Source organism: Microcebus murinus, chromosome 25 (genome assembly GCF_040939455.1).
Source record: "Microcebus murinus isolate Inina chromosome 25, M.murinus_Inina_mat1.0, whole genome shotgun sequence".
NCBI lineage: Eukaryota > Metazoa > Chordata > Mammalia > Primates > Cheirogaleidae > Microcebus > Microcebus murinus.
The window spans coordinates 6681426-6702313 of record NC_134128.1 but is presented as its reverse complement, the minus strand read 5'-3'; the positions used below and the strand labels follow the sequence as shown (position 1 = coordinate 6702313).

At 46.4% G+C, this 20888-nt stretch overlaps 1 protein-coding gene across 7 annotated transcripts in view; it reads left to right on the top strand.

The window, feature by feature from the left end:
* The window catches only part of KIAA1217 (KIAA1217 ortholog), a 300585-nt gene that overhangs the window by 276650 nt on the left and 3047 nt on the right, over positions 1-20888 (top strand). For 2 of the 7 annotated variants that reach the window (XM_075997477.1, XM_075997475.1), the window contains 8 exons: positions 1581-1998; positions 5056-5239; positions 8970-9133; positions 11162-11326; positions 14926-15045; positions 18598-18633; positions 18781-18858; positions 18970-20574. In XM_075997477.1, the coding sequence (XP_075853592.1) occupies positions 1581-1998; positions 5056-5239; positions 8970-9133; positions 11162-11326; positions 14926-15045; positions 18598-18633; positions 18781-18858; positions 18970-20574 (2770 nt within the window). The remainder of the gene's footprint in view (positions 1-1580; positions 1999-5055; positions 5240-8969; positions 9134-11161; positions 11327-14925; positions 15046-18597; positions 18634-18780; positions 18859-18969; positions 20575-20888) is intronic. The other 5 variants (XM_075997478.1, XM_075997476.1, XM_075997480.1 and 2 more) reach the window with 3 other exon arrangements.

Sequence of the window (20888 nt, the reverse complement as noted above, 5' to 3'; positions counted from 1 at the left end):
TGTGTATCAGATGCTGAACTGAAAACTTTATATTTATTAGCTCATTCAGTCCTAATTAAAAACCCTGTAGGGGCAGGCGCTGTTGCTCCCATGTTATAAGTAGAACCTGAGGTCTCAGGATAGTCCCTGCAAATCCGAGGGGCAGCTCGGATACAAACCCATAGTTGGACTCCAAAATTCGTACTGGTTCTCGTGCCCCAGCCAAGCTGTCGCTAAGAGCCATTCTCGGTGCCAGCCCTACTGTGGGTATCACAAATCCAGTAACAGACAAGACAAACGGGACCCCTGCCTTGTCAAACTTACCTTTCTCACGTGGGAACTAGACACCGAACAATAACCGAAAATAAACCCTTCCCAGCAGTTGACAGTCCCTGAGTTTTTTAGCAGAACTAGGAACTTGCCCTTCAGATCTTAGACCAGAGTTGAGAGCAGGTGCACAGACAGGTGTAACATACAAGAAACCTGCTGGTGAGAATTTCAACCCCTAACTGTCATCACTTGATCAGATCTGTAAGAGAAGTATACTAAGTGTGCAGATAACTTTAAGATGAATTATTAACCATAAGGAGTAAGTTAGTTGTTTCTAGTGATGAAGGACGTCAAGTAAGAGCCCCTCTGAGCTGGCAACATTCTGCAACTGGGTGTAGTCACCCCTGTAAGTTGCAGGATGCCAAAGGAATTTTGAATTAAAATGAAAAATGCCCCATCCTGCGGAGTCATTATCTAACCCTGTACAGGAAGAAATTGTACCGGTATTAAATTTTCTTATGGGCTCACTCATTTTAAATGGCCAAAACGAACTGTTTCTTCCAGTGGGAGAAAAATCTGTCAAAAGAATTCTTCACTAAGCTCTGACCTAAGTGTGGCGACCCACCCACGGAGCCTGGAAACAGCTGCCCTTATTAAATAAACTATGGCAGGTCACGCTGCCCCACTCTCGGTTCTCCTTCCCAAAAAAGAAAAAGATGTTTTTACAGCAGGAGGGATGAAGTTCAGTGTTTGTCTTATCTCCGGTGAACGCAAGTTCTAGAAGAAGATGGGGTTGTGTGTTTTGAATGTCATGTGATGCTTTGTCCCATTCAATTCTGGGTGGTGAGAGTGAGACCTAAAGCCAGTTAAGCCACTTTGAAAATACAAATGCAAGGAATTTGGGCTGCCATCAGACTCCCCTGTGCGTCTCCCCTGAGACACACGGGAGAGCAGACAGAAGGAACTGGAATGCAGGCTGCCCTCCCAGCATGCTTGGCGGGGGGCAGGAAAGCCAGAGGGCTCTGAGGGAGCTGTTGGGTTGGAACTGGGCATACTCGAGGGACGGGGTTAGGGAGTTAAGGGGAGTGTCGTCAGACTCAAGGTGTCCACTTCCTGCCACCACCCAAGAAATGACGGAGTCGCAAGAGTGTGGGCACAGCAGTGCCCGCGACAAGGATGTTCTGATAGATACCCCTGAGCTGCTGTTCCAAGTTTCGGGGTGTTTGGCTCTCCCCTGGCTTTGGGATGCCATAGCAGTCAGGTGCACCACGGCGGTGACAGGTAGGTGATGGGTCCTAAGAGCTAACGCTGCCGTGCGTGGTTTCTCCTAGACACGTCACCGACGGGCTGCTGAAGGGCGCAGACGCGGCCCAAGCGGCGCAGTACGTTGCCATGGAAAAGGCCATGGCGGCAGAAGTGTTGAGGAGCCAGGAGGAGGCGACCCACACCTCCAGCCAGCCCCTCCACGGCTCAGGCGTCCCCCGCGACGCGAAGTCGGAAGGGGTCCCCATGTCCGGCGTGACAGCCCACCATGCACAGAGCCCCCAGCTCTCGTCGGCCCTGCTGAACCCTGCGCAGGGCCTGCCCCGCACAGCCAGCCCCCCAGCCGGCACCCGGGAGGCGGCCACCCTGCACCCCACGCCGGCTGCACAGTCCCCACAGACGCCGGCCAACGGGGCCACCATGCAGAGCCTGTTCATCGAGGAGCTCCACGGCGTGGGTGCCAAGAACAGGGCCATGTCCATTGAGGTAGAGTCCGGTTTCCGTTTCTCATAACCCCATAGGGAGACTGCCACCTGATCCTTTCCTTCCAAGAGTTTGCAGTCCGGTTTGTAGAGATGATGCGTACAGGGATCGGAGATATTTTTTTGGAACTAGAAATGCGATTCAGTGGCCAGGTTAAGAGACAGGTCATCCGGTTTTCAAGAAGGGTGAAACACCTAACTTGTAGGAAGGTGGGGCAGTGGTGTGCTGGTAAATGTTTAACAGATGGCTCTGTCAGGGGAAAAGCCCTGATGTGTAGCATTTGCCAATTTCCCTGGTGTAAATATTGCCCCGCATGGCTGATCTCAAACTACACCCTGATGCCATTGCACATGAAGTTGGGAAGAAATGTGACAATCAACTGTCCTAAGCCAGAGGCAAGCTGGCTCAAGCATCCCACTGCGGTGAAGGCAGGACTGGGAGGATTTTCCACCAATCTGGGAAGATAGTGGGATCCAGGTTAGCAGAGAAGGGTGGTGAGGCTGCAGGAGCAAAGGCCGGGACCATGAGTAACCCTGTCTAGGTAGAACAAGGAAGAGAAGAAAAGCTGAGAGAAATAGGCTGGAGTCTGACTTGAGAAAGTTTGGAAACTATTCCAGGGTGTCTCAAGTTTACTTTGAAGGTATCAGAGAAATGCTACAGTTCTAATCCGTGATTTTTTTTAAGTGACATCTTTAGGAAATTTATCCAGAAACAAGATACAGAATTGGTTGAGGTGGTGGGTCTAGGGTTAAGGGAGCTGGATGAGAAGTTATTGTAGTCACCTGAGAATGAAAGGTATAGGCAATCAGAACAGAAAGAGAAAGGTAGGTCTTGGGTCAAACAACGTGGAGAAAAAGACCCGCCATGCTTTTAAATGTTTTTATGAAGAGCTGGCACCAATGCACAGATAACACATTTCACGTCCCCAGCCCTCTTTCCTCCGCCCTATAACTTTCCTCCACTCGCTAACCCCAGCAACCTGGTCCTGGCCCTTCCCGCCTCTCTTGAAAGTCACCAGTGAGCAACTCGGGTTGGGCACATTGAGATGAACTCATAAGACAGCTGCCATCGTGGCCATGGCATCATGGGAGGGGACGGAATGTGATTTTTTCCCTGTGCCTAGCAGAGCAGGCGAGGAAAATACATCTCCTAAAAACCAGTGGATCCATCACTTAAGACAACTCACCACTTTAATTAACCATCTCAATATTTAAAGGATGTCAGTATGATGCCTCTTTTATTTAACAAATATCTATTAAGAAGCTAGCGGGCATAATTATTGTGGTGTGTGTTTTAGGTTTTGCGAAGAAACTTGTGAGTCTTCTGAAGATGCCCTATCTCCAAGTGAAGCTGCCTGGGTTTTTCTGCCAACTCCACCACTAACGAAGGGGGCAAGCTTGCTTTATTCAACAGAGAGTACTTAGCCCCACACGGCCCCAGCCCTCGTAGGCTCTGGGGGTGGACAGAACAGAAGAGGCAAAGTCTCTGTCCTTGAGAAACTTACCTACTTGAGAGAGAGAACAAGTATATGCCAGGTGTCCATAAATGCTAGTAAGAAAAATCAAGGACGACAAGGATGGTGGAGGTGGTGGATGTTATTTCTAGAGAGTGAATCTTTGGCAAATTCTTCATCTCACCGGGCCCTAAAGTTCCCATATATAAAATGTGTAGATTCATCACGCCTGTAATCCTAGCTCTCTGGGAGGCCAAGGCGGGCGGATTGCTCAAGGTCAGGAGTTCAAAACCAGCCTGAGCAAGAGCGAGACCCCGTCTCTACTATAAATAGAAAGAAATTAATTGGCCAATTGATATATATATATATAAAATTAGCCGGGCATGGTGGTGCATGCCTGTAGTCCCAGCTACTCGGGAGGCTGAGGCAGGAGGATCACTTGAGCCCAGGAGTTTGAGGTTGCTGTGAGCTAGGCTGACGCCACGGCACTCACTCTAGCCTGGGCAACAAAGCGAGACTCTGTCTCAAAAAAAAAAAAAAATGTGTAGATTCAGTGATATTTTCTAATATTCACATTATGGGGTTCTACTACTCTGCTGTGAATTTCCACTTTGCCCTCCTGGAATAATTAATGTGCTGTCTATAAAATCAGAGGAAAATGTTATTGTAAAAAGTATACAGGTTGCTGGGCATGGTGGTTCACACCTATAATCCCCAAACTTTGAGGGTGGCCAAGGCGGGACAATCACTTGAGGCTAGGAGTTCCAGACCAGAATGGGCAACATTATATTTTTTGTCTGTATAAAAAAAATTTTTTTTTAAATTTGCCGGGTGTGGTGGTGCATACCTGTCGCTGTAGTCCCAGATACTCAGGAGGCCAAAGCAGGAGGATCACTTGATCCCGGGACTTTGAGGCTACAGTGAGCTATGGTTATAACACAGCCTGGGTGACAGAGTAAAACCCTGTCTCAAAAAAAAAAAAAAAAGTGGACAGGTATTTAAAAATATATTTTACGTATATCTTCGTGTTGTAGAACTTGAAGCTACAGGTCATCTAAATAATACCCTTCCCCATATTTTATAAGTAAGACAATGTGATCGAGAAGGTCATATAGCAATTCTTTGATAGAAGTCAAACTGAGGCATAGAAATTTTTTTGTTTAGTGTTTTAGTTTTTGTTTCTGTTTCTTCTAGTTTTTCTGTGTTTAGTTTTTGTTTCTGCAATGAAAACTCAGTTTGAAAAAGAAACACTTGGTGGCGGGAGGCATACCTTTGAAAGCATTATCAGTGTCTCTTTCTGTTTAGTATTGGTAGATGTACATGGTAGGTGCTCAGTAATCATTTAATGAATGAATTTGGGTTTCTGAGCTTGCTTCTCTGAATGAATATCACTGGGGCTTAAATGGCAGCTCACGCCGCTGTAGACGATATAGCAGACAGCAAAAGGGTCAGGTGGCCTGGACTTGGCAAAGTTGGTCTGATGTGCACAGAAACCAGTTCACCAACACTTCAACTGTGTCACGTCCCCTCCCCCCATGTAAAACCTCTAAACCATTCATTAGCTTTCCCCTCCAGTTTTTAAGCTCTCTTCACCTGTTTTCCTTTAGAAAGCAGAAAGGAAATGGGAAGAAAAAAGACAAAATCTGGACCATTATAATGGGAAAGAGTTTGAGAAGCTCCTAGAAGAAGCTCAGGCCAATATCATGAAGTCGATTCCAAACCTGGAGATGCCGTCCACCCTGGGCCCAATGCCCAAGGGAGAGGCTGCGGTGGACAGGCCCGAACTGTCAGGTAAGGTCCGGTCCCGTGGCAGATGGTCACCCAGGGGCTGCCTGAGCGTGGCAGGACGGTGCCACCCAGCACCACGTGCTGGACAGCAGCACCGATGTCTCACTTGGTCGCCATCTTTAGAAATGTCAGCTGGAAGAGCAGATCCTCAAGCATTCCGTACATCTCCATTACTGCTTTTTAGCTCTAGCCACGGTAGGGAAGCCGTGCTCTGTGTTAGAATACTAGAGCAATGCCCCAAAAAGGGGAATTTAAATTCCCACCTTCCGCATTTCCCATGCATTTCTGACACTTCGCAGCACCAGCTGGGAGAGTATGAGGCCTACATTTAAAACAAGAGCTTTGTGTGTGCTTGCAGACAGAGCATGCAGCTTTTATGAGCCCCTAGAGGATATTAGATCATCAGGCAAAATTGTAGTTTTTTTGATCAAAATTATTAGAATGTATATTTAACCAAATCAACCATGGAAGTTAAACATCAACATGTCAATTCTAATGTAACATTTAAAAAACTCAGGCCGGGCGCGGTGGCTCACGCCTGTAATCCTAGCTCTCTGGGAGGCTGAGGCGGGCGAATTGCTCGAGGTCGGGAGTTCAAAACCAGCTTGAGCAAGAGCGAGACCCCGTCTCTACTATAAATAGAAAGAAACTAATTGGCCAACTAATATATATAGAAAAAATTAGCCGGGCATGGTGGCGCATGCCTGTAGTCCCAGCTACTTGGGAGGCTGAGACAGAAGGATCGCTTGAGCCCAGGAGTCTGAGGTTGCTGTGAGCTAGGCTGACGCCACGGCACTCACTCTAGCCTAGGCAACAAAGTGAGACTCTGTCTCAAAAAATAAAAAAAAAAAAAAAAAAACTCAACCTACTCTATCTCCCACCAATTACAAGCCACGTGCCTTATTCTGACCTTAAAATTATATACACAGACGTTCTTTTACTTGCAACCTGATGTCTCTGCAGTATCATATTCAACGATGCTCATTTAGCAACTAGAATTAATTTGAAAAGGAGTCACCATCTTGACTTGCACGTCAAGGAACATTAAAGTGGACTCGATTTATGACCATTATAGAGTCATTCCTCGGTATCCATGGTGGGGGATTGGGTCCAGGACCCCTTGGACCCTAAAATCCAAAGATGCTCAATTCCCTGATATAAAATGACGTAGGATTTGCATAAAACCTGTGCACATCCTGCTTATACCTTAAATCACCTGTAGGTAACTTACAATACCTAGTACAATGTCTTCCCATTACTTCCTTCTATGGTTTCAGTGTAGTGCCTGGCAGAAGGCAAGTTCAAGATTTGCTTTGGGGAGCTTTGTGGATTTTCTTTCTCTGAATGTTTTCCATCTTTGCTTGATGGAATCCAGAGGTGTGGAAGCCACATATACAGGGGACTGACTGGGCTTCTCTCTTCCCTGACCCTGCACTCACTGAAACTCTTCCCCCTCAGTCCGTGCTAAGAGGCTTTTCTCATGTCCCTTCCCATCTGCCAGCGGTGCTGGGCTCTGCAGGGCCCCTGGGTCGCCAGGCAAGAAGCTGTCCAGGGAGGTTAGGGGCCTTGGGAAGGGCAGCTCCTCCCTCCTAAGGATGGCTGTCTTCCCGCCATGCCCAGGGAGAGTTTCTGATGGAGAAAATGACCCACCCTGTTACTTGTCCATCTTGCCTAATTCTGTTCCCCCCATTGCAAATTCTGTCATTTAGACTTTCGATGTTTTCTATAGTTCTCATAACTGTTCTTACTCATGATTGTACAACAAAAGTACATTACATTTTGTTGACTTACCTCGTTTTGGCTTTTTATGCTTTCAGATTTGAAAAAATTTGCATAAATTATTTTGTAAATTACACCCCAAAGTGTTTTTACTCAGTTAAAATGTTCTACTTGGGGTTTTTTGTTTGTTTAATGCATGCTGTGATTTCTTCTCAGAAGGAGTCCGCTAATGGGCAGGCCACCAGAAATGTGTAAGGGTATCGTTCCATTACCATTATCGTCCAAACATTGGTTTCTACCCTTTTAATTTATTTGTTATGGATGTTATTATTTTTATGTATTTTTGTTTACTAATAAGGCACAAAACTCTAAGCTTAGAGTTTTAAAAGCCATTTGTGGTTCCTCTTGTGTGAACTGACTACTTAGATGACGGGGAAAGATTATTAGCTATCAAAAATCAATGGGAAATTTGGGGGATTGCAGCCTCAGTCATTGTCAAAGAAAAATTATTCACTGGGACACTTGTTAAAAACAGCAAGGAAGAGTTTATTCAAGAGTCTTGCAATAGAGGGCAGACACTGAACTCTATATCAAGGGTGGACAGATTCTCGTTTAAGGCAGGCCTAGGGCTTAGATAGCATGGATGGGGGAGAGGAACTTGCTCACACATTAAGAAAGGAGGAATTCTTGCTAAATTCTTGGCTAAACCTAGACACAGTGACCCGGTCAAAAAGAGGACACCGGGGAGCCTGACTCAAGTTTGATCAAGGAAAGAGTCTGTCCTCACCCACCCGATGAGAGAACTCATCACTTTAGGCAGGTCAGCCTGCACCAGTCCCTAGAGGGACCCACAGAGCTGGGGTGGCTCTCCAGAGGCCCCACAAACTGCTGCACCTTGTCACCGAACACCCTTGTGCATGACAATCACTTGCTCTTCACCCTGAGGATGTCCCCAGATCTTTATTACAACGTTGGTCCCAGAAAAGAAACACACCCTCCTAGGAGACCAGGCCAGTCCCTAGAGAGCTGGAACAAAGCTCCCAGTCTGGAATTGCTGGCTCTGATGTTCTGTTAGCCCTGGGCACAGTGCTGATAAAAGGCAGAAGTGTGGCTGTTTTGTTGAGCTTTGAGTAAGGAACACCTTTCTCTGTGTCCTGGGCGGAAGGTGAGCAGATATCTGCAATCTCCTAACTTTGGGGTCACACTACTTTGTAGTCTCTCACTTTTGCATTTGCTGCCTCCCTTTGTTAGCAAAGAATCTCTTCCAATCACATAACCATGACCAAAAACCATCCACCTCCTCTCTGGCTTTGCTCTTTGTTGCCATTTGCATCCTATTTTCTCCCTGGCCCTCCCTTGGCCACGTTCTGCTCTAACATCGGCCTGCAGGAATGCCTCTTGCTGCAGCTGTTTTTCCAGACTAGGAGGATAAGATTTGGAGGCCACACAGGGGGCTCTGGTTGTACCTTTAGGCTCTGAGCTTTCATCTTTCCACATAATATTCAGCTTTTCTGCATAACAAGAAATTAGTTTAATAATAATAGCTAATACTTTGCATAGCATTTATGATAAGCCAAGTGGTTATTTAATATATAAATCATATAATTCATTTAATTAATCCTTATTAATTATATATTATATATATGATATAAATCATTTAATTAATCCTCACAACACCCCAGTGGAAAGGATATATATTTGGGGGGGGAGGGATATTGGTATAATACCCACTTAGCAGATGAGAACCCTGAGACAGACACAGGTTAAATAACTTGTGCAGAGTCTTTTGGAGATTTAAACCCACTCAGTCTTCAGGGACTATACCCTCAATCATTGCTCTAAGGAGAGAATAGAAAATTTTTAAGTCCCATTGCAATGAGTTCATAGCAATACACTGTTAGACTTTCTGGACATTGTCTTGAAAAGAGATGTTTTTTTCGTTTTTTTTTTTAATACTACCATTCCTCTAATCCTTGAAAAGAGATTATTTTTGGAATGGCATATTGTTTTCCAGAAGACTCTTCAAATTCAGAACAGGACGTGGACAAGCTGGGAGGAAAGTCGCCCCCTCCCCCTCCCCCACCCCCTCGGCGGAGCTACCTGCCGGGATTGGGGCTCACCACCACCAGGTCGGGCGATGTGGTCTACACCGGCAGAAAGGAGGCCAGCAGCACTAAGGTCTGACGGGTTAAGCCCTGGGAAGCTGGTTTCTGGGTTCAGATGACACCCCTTGGGCAAGGTCCTCTCTGTTTGAACATAAAAAGTAGTGAGGCAGAGAAGAAAAGCAGTGGCTCAACAATACAAGATCCCCAGGGAGCGGGACGGATTGGGAAGTGGTGGCCAGTGTCATTGGACTAGACCAGGGGTGGGAACCTTTTCATGTTGGAAGGCCGCATTAATTTAGCTGTGATCAAATAAGGGTACATTCAAGAAACTTCAATTAGGTATACTTAAAAATGTACATTATTACTTAATTTCAAAGAATGAAACCTATTTGTTAATTTTAAAGTTAACTAACCCTTTGATGACTTTGTTCCGTCTGCTTTTGGTGGAAAGCATCTGAATATTTGGTTGCAGCATGGAGGTCCCAGTTTCAGTTAATCCTCTAGATGGGATCAGTCATTTGTGACCTTAAGGGCGTGTTGATTTGGGCTAGGTGGGAGAATGTAGATTTGCAGCAATACGTAGTTGAAAAGCAAAAAAACATTTTTCAGGCATGTTGCTAAAGGCATGGGTATTCTACTGCATTTCTCCATATTTCCATTGGATCTTTCTTAGCATCACTGACTTTAAAATGTCATCTACTGAGAGCCCCATCGATTCCATCTGTAGTTCTCTAGGTGCCTTGGTGACATCAACTAGGTGAGGCCGAAATGCTAATTTGAGGGAGATGTCATGATTCTCAAAGTCAGTGAGCCTTTCATTGTATTCTCCAATTAATAGCTCTTTAACTGCTGCGTATTTGCCACATGATCCACATGTATCATCCTGCTCATCCATGACCTTTGCTAACTAGAGAAACTGTTCATCTGAAATTTCCTGTTGAAGAAGAAGTATTTTGAAAAAAGATAACTTTTTCCAAAATGCTTGGGATTTTTGCCACATATCATATGTAGAATTAGTTTTACCTTGCAAAGAAATATGCAAGTAATTTTTTTTTTTTTTTTTTGAGACAGAGTCTTGCTTTGTCGCCCAGGCTAGAGTGAGTGTCATGGCGTCAGTCTAGCTCACAGCAACCTCAAACTCCTGGGCTCAAGCAGTCCTCCTGCCTCAGCCTCCCGAGTAGCTGGGACTACAGGCATGTGCCACCATGCCTGGCTAATTTTTTCTCTACATATTAGTTGGCCAATTAATTTTTTCTATTTATAGTAGAGACGGCATCTCGCTCTTGCTCAGGCTGGTTTTGAACTCCTGACCTCGAGCAATCCTCCCGCCTCGGCCTCCCAGAGTGCTAGGATTACAGGCGTGAGCCACTGCGCCCGGACCATTGGAGCTTATTTTATTCTCTGTATTTTAAGTACATTCACTTTTAAAATTAAATAAAAATATAAAAGACGAACAAAAATGTATTAATAAAAATAAAAGGATCTGTTCCATAAAATTTGGATTCAGTCAAAAGGCCTCACTTGGGGACCTTGAAGGCCGCAGGTTCCCCACCTCCGGACTGGACTCAGCACCTTGCCTTATCCTGACTTGACTTTTAGCTGCAACAGTGTGTTATAAAGGCAAATCGCTGGCTACATTCCAAGCAGGGCATCATAGGACTGAAAAGTAGGGGTAGGAGGGGAAGCTAAAGAAAGATCATCTTACAAAGGTAACGGAGATTAGCCGGCCCAGGGAGGGGAGTCTATATGGAAAGATGTTCCAGTGTGCTTTAGATTTCCACTTAACCAGGCAAGTTTTATCTTGAATATTAAATAAAATACAGTTTCCAAGGGCCTTAATATGGGAGTCCCTTTCCCTGAAGGCACTCAATGCTGAGGAGTTGCAATCACATTATAATTCTCTAGTCCATGCATGGAAATGACAGCGTATGCTAACAAAAACCCAAACTAAATGCGGGGGATAAAATGGCTTTTTGGCCACTTTATCAGCTGACAGCAGGAACGCCAGGGGCCCAGGCAGCGAGGGGCCGTGTGATCTGTCCCTTCTTTGCTAGCACATGGGAGGCATTGAGCCAACGTCCGTGGTTTGAATCTCCCGTAGGCGAGCAGTGGTGACGCCGGACCAAGCCCGCAGACCAGAGCCACCAAGTGTCCCCCGGACGAGCCCGCTTCAGCCTGGACCCCGTCCCCACCGCCTGTCACCACCTCGTCAAAGAACGAGGAGGAGGAGGAGGAGGAAGGGGAGAAAATAATGGCAGAACTCCAGGTATGTGGATGCAGTGACTGGCGTTGGCCCGTCCCTTGCCACGGGGACTCTCCGGCCACGGTGCTCCCAGGTTTGTTAGCCAGAGAGGGCGTCGCGGGGCCCCGTGGACTGGGGACCTCAGCGTGCCTGTGCGACACGTGCGGGGAATGACCGTCTCGCAGGGCAACTAGGGAAAACTACACGGACACACACGCCTTCCCATTTCTGCCTGTAGGACTCACTCTCCTTTCTTTCAGCCTTAGTGGTCTGTGCTTCATCTCAGAAGCATTAAGATGGGGGTAGGATAGTGGCCGTTGTCTTGTCTTGATGGGGACTGATCGAATCACGCCGTAGGTGGGTCCATGTCCTTTCGCTTTAACGTTGAGCATGACTGACCTCGAATCGCGGACTCAAGGCCAGTGACCGGCCGCCCATAGTCCACACCAGGTTCTGTTCAATGTCAACGTCGTCTTTTCAGATACTCTGAAAAGCTGAATCATTATCTTTTCCATTTTCCTTGGTCTATTGGAGAAAAGATACCTTATTAGTTTTAGATGTTAATGTTTTAACTAATTGACTAATTAACTAATTGACTAGTTAGTTTTAGATGTTAATGTTTTAACTAATTGACTAATTAACTAATCCTACAGTCTACTGGTAGGATTAAGGACAGGGCACTGGGGCTATACCCCAAACCAGTCCCACATTCAGATCGTGGGTGTGAATCTGCCCTGTGTTTATGTTGTAAGAACTCGTCTGATCAGGGACATGTACACGGTTCCTAGACCAAAGTCTGTCTGTAGAGTACGGTCGTCCCTCCGTACCTGTAGGGACATTGGTCCGGGGACCTTTCTCAGATACCAAAATCCGCAGATGCTGAAGTCCCCGACATAAAATAGCATGTACTTGCATATAATCTATGCACATCCTCCTGTATACTTTAAATCATCTCTAGATTACTTATAATGTACCTATTACAACGTAAATGGTATGTAAATGGTTGTTATACTCCATTGTTCAGAGAATAATGACAAGAAAAAAATGTCTGCACGTGTCTAGTATGGATGCAATTTTTTTCCTGAATATTTTTCATCTGATGTTTGTTGAACCCACAGATACAGCCACAGATACAGAGGGCCTGCGCCTGCTGTATTTTATTTTACTCACCTTTGTTATAGGATTTTTCCATCAATCAGACAGTGAGACCACGAGTGCCTTGGTGCTCCCAAACATGTTGCCTTTTCAACAACGTACCAGTGGTTTTGTGCAGGCCCCTGAAATTTTCATTTTCCATTTGGAATAGGAAGAAGTTTCAAACCACACCATTTTCACTGCCTTTGTTCTACTCTGATTTCCATGGTAATATGGACCCAAATTGATTGAGCAGCTTGGAGTTTACAGGAAAACAGAGCTTCTGGCTGACTTATCACCTGCATGACCTCTTTCCACCCTCGACTGGCCTGGAACAGCCCCTGGACACATCAGACTGTTCACAGGATTTTAGAGTGGTTGGAGAGTCTCATTCGTAGGAACCACACAGATTTACAAAGTCAGTGACGTTTAGGCTTGTGACTAATCAGCACTGGCTCTTTAAGAGAAGTGATGTGTTCGTTGTAGCCACTTACAGCCCACCCACCACGTGAGGATATTTCCCTCCACTGAACTCCACATCTTTGATGCCCTCTTTGACCGCTTTACAGAGGATGGAGTATCTGGCTGCTTGCGGTATCGTTGGTGGTTAGATGATAACAGTGGTGATGGAAGTGCTCTGACCCTAACGTAGCCGAACCCTGCTAGTCCTCCTCCTGGGATAAGGACCCAACCTGGTAGATCAGAGGGTCCACAAGCGGCCAGTTGCCACGCTGGTTTTTTTGTCTCAACACGCTCTGGAGTTAGACTGAGGCAGGACAAGGAGCCGGATTCAGCCCCTTCTAACAGTAGTCATGCTCCGTGTCACCAGGCATAAGATGAAAACACAGGCTCTGAAGTCCAGGGCCCACCAGTCCAAAGAGATAGCAAGCAGCCTTAGTAAGCAAAGTCCAAGTAAGCAGGTAAATCAAACACGGCCGGGGAAGCTAGGACCAGCGTGTCTAAGGAACAGCAAGGGGCCAGGTGCAGTGGGGACAGAGGGAACAAGCAGAATCGTGGAAGAAAAGGCCAGAGAAGATCCCTAGGCATCGGCTGCATTCAGATTTGAGCAGCAGTGCTAACACGTTCACTTGGGGGGACGTGCATTAATCTGCCTGCCTGCGAGTCAATTTCCAGATGACATTGAACATAAAGAAAATGCTAGGCAATTACTGTAGATGATTTGTTTAAATTCGTAGGTTTTAATCCTGGCTGCACATTAGAATGACTTGAAGAGTTGGAGGGAAAAAATACTACAGCCCAGAGATTCTCATTTACTTTTCCTCTGAGTGGGGTCCAGGCAACAGTAATTTTATTTTAAATCGGTGATACGCATCCTGGTTGAGAACCACTGATGTCCACAAACAGGTCCCTGGGGCATCTGTCTCTCCTGCTTTTGAGATCATATTATCTGGACACTTCGTGAATGCTGAACTTCCTTTCGGGCTGTAGACACGGTCTGTACTTCTGTCTTTGGCTGAGAACTGGCCTCCGTGACATAGAGTTCACACGGCCAGCTGTTGTCTTTCCTGACTACGATCGTGAGTTTTCAGAGAGAAATCTCTAGGGCTCAGGCAGTTCCTGGGCCACTCAGAATCACATCGATGCTGAAAAGCAGCACTTTATTCTAAATGAGCCTCAGAACACAGGAGCACCTGTTACTATTTCAGAGAATGATAAAGATTACTTTTACTTTAAGGTTTAAATGTTTAAAATGTCTTGTGAGCTTTTTTTGTACAATTTCAATAAAACTCTTAAAGAAGAAAAAAAAGGAAAGATAGCATTTTTTTTTTATTTTTATTTTTTGAGACAGAGTCTCGCTTTGTTGCCCAGGCTAGAGTGAGTGCCGTGGCATCAGCCTAGCTCACAGCAACCTCAAACTCCTGGGCTCAAACAATCCTGCTGCCTCAGCCTCCCGAGTACCTGGGACTACAGGCGTGTGCCACCATACCTGGCTAATTTTTTCTACATATTTTAGTTGGCCAATTAATTTCTTTCCATTTATAGTAGAGACGGAGGTCTCGCTCTTGCTCAGGCTGGTTTCGAACTCCTGACCTTGAGCAATCCTCCCGCCTCGGCCTCCCAGAGTGCTAGGATTACCGGCGTGAGCCACCGCACCCGGCCAGCATTTTGTTTTAATTCATTTATATATTCAACATCTTTAAAAGGTCAAAGCAAGGAGCCCTACTAAGTACAAATCAGGTTCACCCCAGCTAGGAAGAAGGAGTGTTCCCAAATGTAAGAGATCCATCCATTTGATCTTGGCACGGCCCAAGAAAGCAAGGAAGTCTTGCCCCAGGCTCAGCCCCTAAGCTGGCTTCGCCGACATGAGGCCAAATGGGGAGCAGGATTTTGGGGTGCTGCTTCCCTCATGTGAGCCTGCGTGCAGGACTGGGGCTGGGGTCCCCAAGCCTCTGCATTTCCTGCCTGTTTCCTTCCTTTCTCCTTGGTACACTCGGATCCCTATTAACCTCAGTATTTTAATTCCTTAGGCATTCCAGAAGTGTTCCTTTATGGATGTAAATTCAAACAGTCACGCTGAGCAGTCCCGGGCTGACAGTCACCTTAAAGACACTAGGCTGGGCACCACAGTCCCACACAAGGAGAAGAAGGTAACGTGGCAATCACAGACTTGCCACATGGCTGGACAGTCCCTTCCTTCCTTGCTCTGACACTAACACCACTCTCCTGGCTTGAACTTCCGCCCTCTCTCTTTTTCTCTTTACTTTTTTAAACTAATGGAGACACAGGTTTAGGTAGAGATCAGAGATACCTGGCTCAGGTTGGACACTGTGTTCCCGTGTACGGCACACAGTGGCACATGCAGAACTTAGATGGTATGTTCCCAAACGAGAGTATTCACCTTTCAAGGTTTTCTAGAACAACTCTAGGAAAAAATAGAAATGGTGACCAAAGATATAGCAGCTTTTCAAATTTTTAGCATGTCTTCTGGACAAAAAAAAAAAAAAATCTATGTTAAAAATAGGTAAACCTTAGATTTGGGGAAGAAGAAAATGCATGGCAGAAATACCTGCCACCGTACACAGGTGTGACTTCCTGGAGATATGCACGTGTCCAAGGGTGCCAGTCACAACTTTTGCAAAGTATTACCAATGTTTAAAGTATACCTTCCAAAATAATGCAGTATAGTTTTAATGCTAAAATATACTTGTGGCTTCAAAAACAGATGTCCAGCCTCTGACACACAAAGTCCACCGTCATGGCATAAGTACTTTAGGGGAAGCATGTTAGCCTGAATGTTTGAATTGCAACTTTAAGTCGGATTTAGGGCTTGCATGTTATTTGAATTAAGCCTCTATCAAAATTTCAGGCTGAAAAGCTTGTCATGACCAACTCAAGTCCTAACAGTTTTCACCAGGAACTTCTATTTCAGAATTCAAAGACTGTAGCTTCCCTTAAATAAAGTCAAACAGATCACCTGCAATAGAACCAAGTAGCTACTCTGCGTGGGTCTGCCTACAAGTGAGCTCAGTGAGGAAGATATGGTATTACAGGATCAGAGGGGGCTGTTCTAACACAGCCTTTTAAGAAACACAGTTCTGGGCTCCCAGCTCCCAGCCAAGGGGCCCAGCCTGCTTCTCCCAGGCTCACAGCCATCACGGAGCCCCGTGTGAATTACGTGTGCCATGTCACTGACATGAACCCATTAACGGGGGGAGGAGAATCTTGCCATGTACCAGGGGAGAAGACTATTCGATTATTATTCATAAATCTTCCTCATGAAGAAAACCTTCTAGTAATCAGACCCCAGAACTGAACCCATGAAATCACATCAGAAATATATTGCTTTTTCAATACGTGGAATTTCCTTATGTGGCCTTATTAAAACAAGCTCGTGGAAGGCCTGGCCTGGCATGTTGTGTGTGACCAGTGTGACCATTTCTGTCTAGAACGTTGACTGTGAACTTGGAACTTCTTAAAGTTCTCTCAAGAGACAATCATTGTCTCACTAGAGAATTTTTCTAATTGGCTAGAAAATTACGTGAGATTTTTTTGTCGCAAAATTAGAAATCTATATCCCATTGATTTAATCATCTCAGTCATGGGCCCCACAGATAATAAGGACATCTTTATTGAGTGCCCAACATTGGGCTTCATCACAGGTGCTAATTCCAGATAATTACTCTCAGTAGATCAACCTCCTTCATAATAACCATGAATATCTGACTTATCCCCAGACTTTTGTCACTATTATTAACCTCTTCCTGTGCTATTCGTTTATCATTCCATAAATCAAATGTTTTCTTAAATTTTTTCTCCTGTCCTCATGAAGCTCCAGCCTAATATGTGACTTTCATGCAATTTTCCCTGTAACTGTGTGTCTCATTTTGGTTCATTGTCCAAATGCATACGGAGTGTGCTTCTCGGTTGTCTAAACAATCCAAATCTCAGAGCCTATAAACAGATATTAAAGAGGCTTAGTTAACTTTCATGCAGAGACTGAACCATCTAAGACTAAGAAATCCCTGTGAGTTTACTTGACAGTTGTAACCAAGATCGTGTATTGGCTTTGATTACAGTCATTCTTCTCTTCTAGCCCAGTGATAAAAAGTTATTACTGGCCCTAAACCTACACTTGACATCTTTATCTTAGTGAGCTTCCGTGGTGGTGTTCCTGCTAACTGGATCAGTTTTAAAATACATTCATTGCAGGGGGACATGGGAAATATGTCACAATCAAACAGCCCTGACCAGCCGGGACAGACACCAGCCCTCGAGCCCAGTAAACGGGCCAGCGGACCGTCAGTCACGCGTGTGTCCTCTTTAGGTCACATGCCAATTCCTTCTTCGGTGTAGAGAGAAAATTCACCCTTGGGTCCACCGTGATATGCCAACTCCATGTTTGGAGTTGACACCTTAGGCTGAAACCTCATTTATTTTTCTTCTTTAAAAGCTTTTACTCAATGTGTTAGTTGTTTTATATTTTAAATTTTAAATTTAAATTTAATATTTTAAATTAAAAATTCCACAAAAGAATTGATGCGGTTCAGCTGCAGCGGCTGAATCATTACGCTGGTTTGGTGGGTTTATGGGGAGCGAGTGGAAGCCAAACAGGAGGTGTCTGGGGGCGAATGGACCTCCTGTCTTGTGCGGTATTTCCACGGGATTAACACTGACTTGTGTGATATTCCCTGGGTGGTGTGAACACTCTTTCCATGTTTAACCAGGGTAGCAGGATGAGCCTGGGTTGACTCGGGCTTGGCCTGGGTAATTGTGCCTTATGTTGTCATCATTTAGCTGGGCAGCCTCCCCTGGGGCTGTGTCCATCCTGCTGTCACCCGTGCCTTCGTCCCCTTCGGCCTCTGCAGCAGGAGGCAAGGGACTTGGACCAAGCTAGGGCATCCCTAGCGCGAGTGTCGTGGCAGGCCGAGTCCACCAATCCCCCATGCTGGGAAAGGCCACGCTCGCAGGCCAAGCGCTCTGAGTACCTGGGTCCTCATGGTTGGATCTTTCAACCCTGAATCTTGGTGAGACCCTCAGGAGCGAATCTTCATTCTGCCTCGGAAAATACAGAGAATTAAAGCTGCATCGAGATGTCGCAGTCGTTGTTTTAGCCTCAGATATCTGTCTGCTCTGTAAATGTTTCGGTTGTGGTCATGCTGTGACAGCACTGTCACCATACATTTGGACTTGCTCACCTTGGCTATTATTAGTTTGAGGTTATTTGGACATTTAACACCTGCAGTACAAAGACATTTTCAATCTGTCATTTGACCAGGGGAAAATAATGTGCTTTTCATCCCAAAGTACCATCCCCAAACAAGCAATGGAGATGTCCTTATAGGACAATTTGCATAAAAGAAGCAGAGATAGGACTGAAATAACTAGCTATAAGGGAGACTCAAAATCTCCTGGTCTAGTTCTCATTTGATAAGCAAGAAAACTGAGGCCCAGAGAAAGGAAAGGACTTACCTAAAGTAACACAGTTAAGTGGCAGGTCTGGATCAGCGTCAGTCAAAACCGCCTGCCGGCTCACACGTTGTACTTTATGGCTCTAGATTCTTCTAAACTCACCATCAGATCTTGAAAAGAGGGCATGTTGATACAGAATCTGTCGTTTTATTCTCTTAACTGCTGCCCCACAAAGTTTGACATACTTGACATATTTTGCTAATTGAGATTTTCATCTTGTGCAAACACAGGGCATTTTTGGAAGTTGGAGAACAAAGCAATGCAAGGTAAACAGAGCTATAGGCTTTGGATTGGTGTGCAACACATGTGTTGGCCCGCATGTTTTGGAGATGTAATTAAAGCACAATGTAGTTATAGTCCACTTTGGGGGGGGTGTGGTTTGTGGAGTAACATGTCCTACGCTATCCTACCAGAATTTGGAATTTTTCCATGAAGATGTACGGAAATCTGATGTTGCATATGAAAATGGCCCCCAAATGGAATCCCGAAAGGTAAGTTCACCACATCTGTGTTCCAGCTGATTCCACGCAGATTAACGGCCTTCCTCCGCAGATCCATTTCTGATTACATGTGTGGTTTCCCTCCTCCATTCTCCCTCCCAGGTTACCGCAGGGGCTCTAAGACCTAGTGACCCTACTAAGTGGGAAAGAATTGCGGAAAACAGCATTTCTGATGCATCGAGAACATCAGAATATACCACTGACACTGTGATGAAGGAAAATTCCCTATCCAATATGAGTTTACTCAGAGACAGTAGAAACCATTCCCAGAAACACGTGCCTAAGGTCAATTTCAATTTCTCTGGCGTTAGTTCGTTGGAAGATGACATAAAAAAAGGGCCCCAAGTCTCAGGACTGCAGTACCCCGTACCCAGCGCTGAGGATCCGAAATCGAGTTATGGAAAGACCACGGAGACGGAGCTGCAGGGACAGGAAGATGCGGACAGGCGTCAGGCTGCCTCTCCCGCTAGATCAGCGGAATCGAGTGTGCGTGACGTCAAAGCACAAGATCAGGAGGTTCCGGCGACAGACGTGGCCCCGGTGGTTCTGCGACCCAAGGGGGCCAGGCACGCCAGTGTGAGCCCCGGTGAGGACGGAGAACCAAGTCCCAGTCCTCCCGCTGAAGAAAGCGCGGCCGGCGACAACATCGCCTTCATGATCACCAAGACGGCCGTGCAGGTCCTGTCCAGCGGGGAGGTCCGCGACATCGTGAGCCGCAAGGGAGAAGACGTCCAGACGGTGAACATCGACTCCAAAAAGGAGAGGACCTCCCAGCGGGAAGGGCCCGGAAGCGAAGAGCCAGTCGTGTGCCTCGACAAGAAACCCGTCATCATCATTTTCGACGAGCCCATGGACATCCGGTCCGCGTATAAGAGACTCTCGACCATATTTGAGGAGTGTGACGAGGAGCTGGAGAGAATGATGACTGAGGACAAGATAGAGGAGGAAGAGGAGGAGGACAGTGGAGACCCCGGAGTCCTGAGCAACACTTGCCAAATGTCCCCTAAGAAGGTTGCCTCGGACGGTCCTGCAACAGGACGGCAGGTGGACACGAGGTCACCGCCACACTCGCTGGCGGCAGACACCAGGGGCCCAGGAGGACAGGACACGCAGAGAACCGAGCCGGGCAGGTGGAGCCAGGCAGAGTCTCCAAGCCCGGACAGCAAGGGCGACGAGCTGGCCGATGACCAGTTTGAAAGCCCCAAGAAAAAGTTTAAATTCAAATTCCCTAAGAAGCAACTCGCGGCTCTCACTCAGGCCATTCGCACGGGAACCAAAACGGGGAAGAAGACGCTGCAGGTCGTGGTGTACGAGGAGGAGGAAGAGGACGGGACCTTGAAGCAGCACAAAGAGGCCAAGCGCTTTGAAATCACTCGGTCTCAGCCCGACGACGGCCCGAAGAGCGTGGCCAGGAGGCAGGAGCAGCCCACTCTCGAGGGCGCTTCTCAGATCTCAAGAACTGATGAAATTAGGAAAAATACCTACAGGACGCTGGACAGCCTGGAGCAGACCATCAAACAGCTCGAGAGCACCATCAGCGAAATGAGCCCCAAAGCCCTAGCCGAGACCTCGTGCTCTTCCAGCAGAGATTCTGTTGCAAACGCATCCCTCGTGGCCCCAGGGGCCCCTCCCCGCCCCTTGCTAGTTCCGGACGAAGCCCCCACTGTCCCAGAGCCCCCCACGCCAGTACCTGCAGCTTCACGTAAGGTATCTTGGTCTGCTGGAAAAACTGCAAGGAGCAGCTGCTTTCTTAAATCTGCCATAATTACCACTAGCAAAGGTGTCTTGTGATTTAATCTCTTCCTTTGAGGTGGTGCGTGATACCCTCCCCCCACCCTCTGTCCCTCTGTCCCAGACAACAACAACTAGGTGCCTAACAGCTAATCGAGTCTGTCGTTGACCTCTGTCGCTGACTGGTGTTGGGTGAACGCAGGGACGCTGTGGAGATGATTGCTCTGACACTCACATTAAAATCCGTTTGATCAGTAGTGAGCAGTTTGATTCCGTTTGATTCTTCCGAT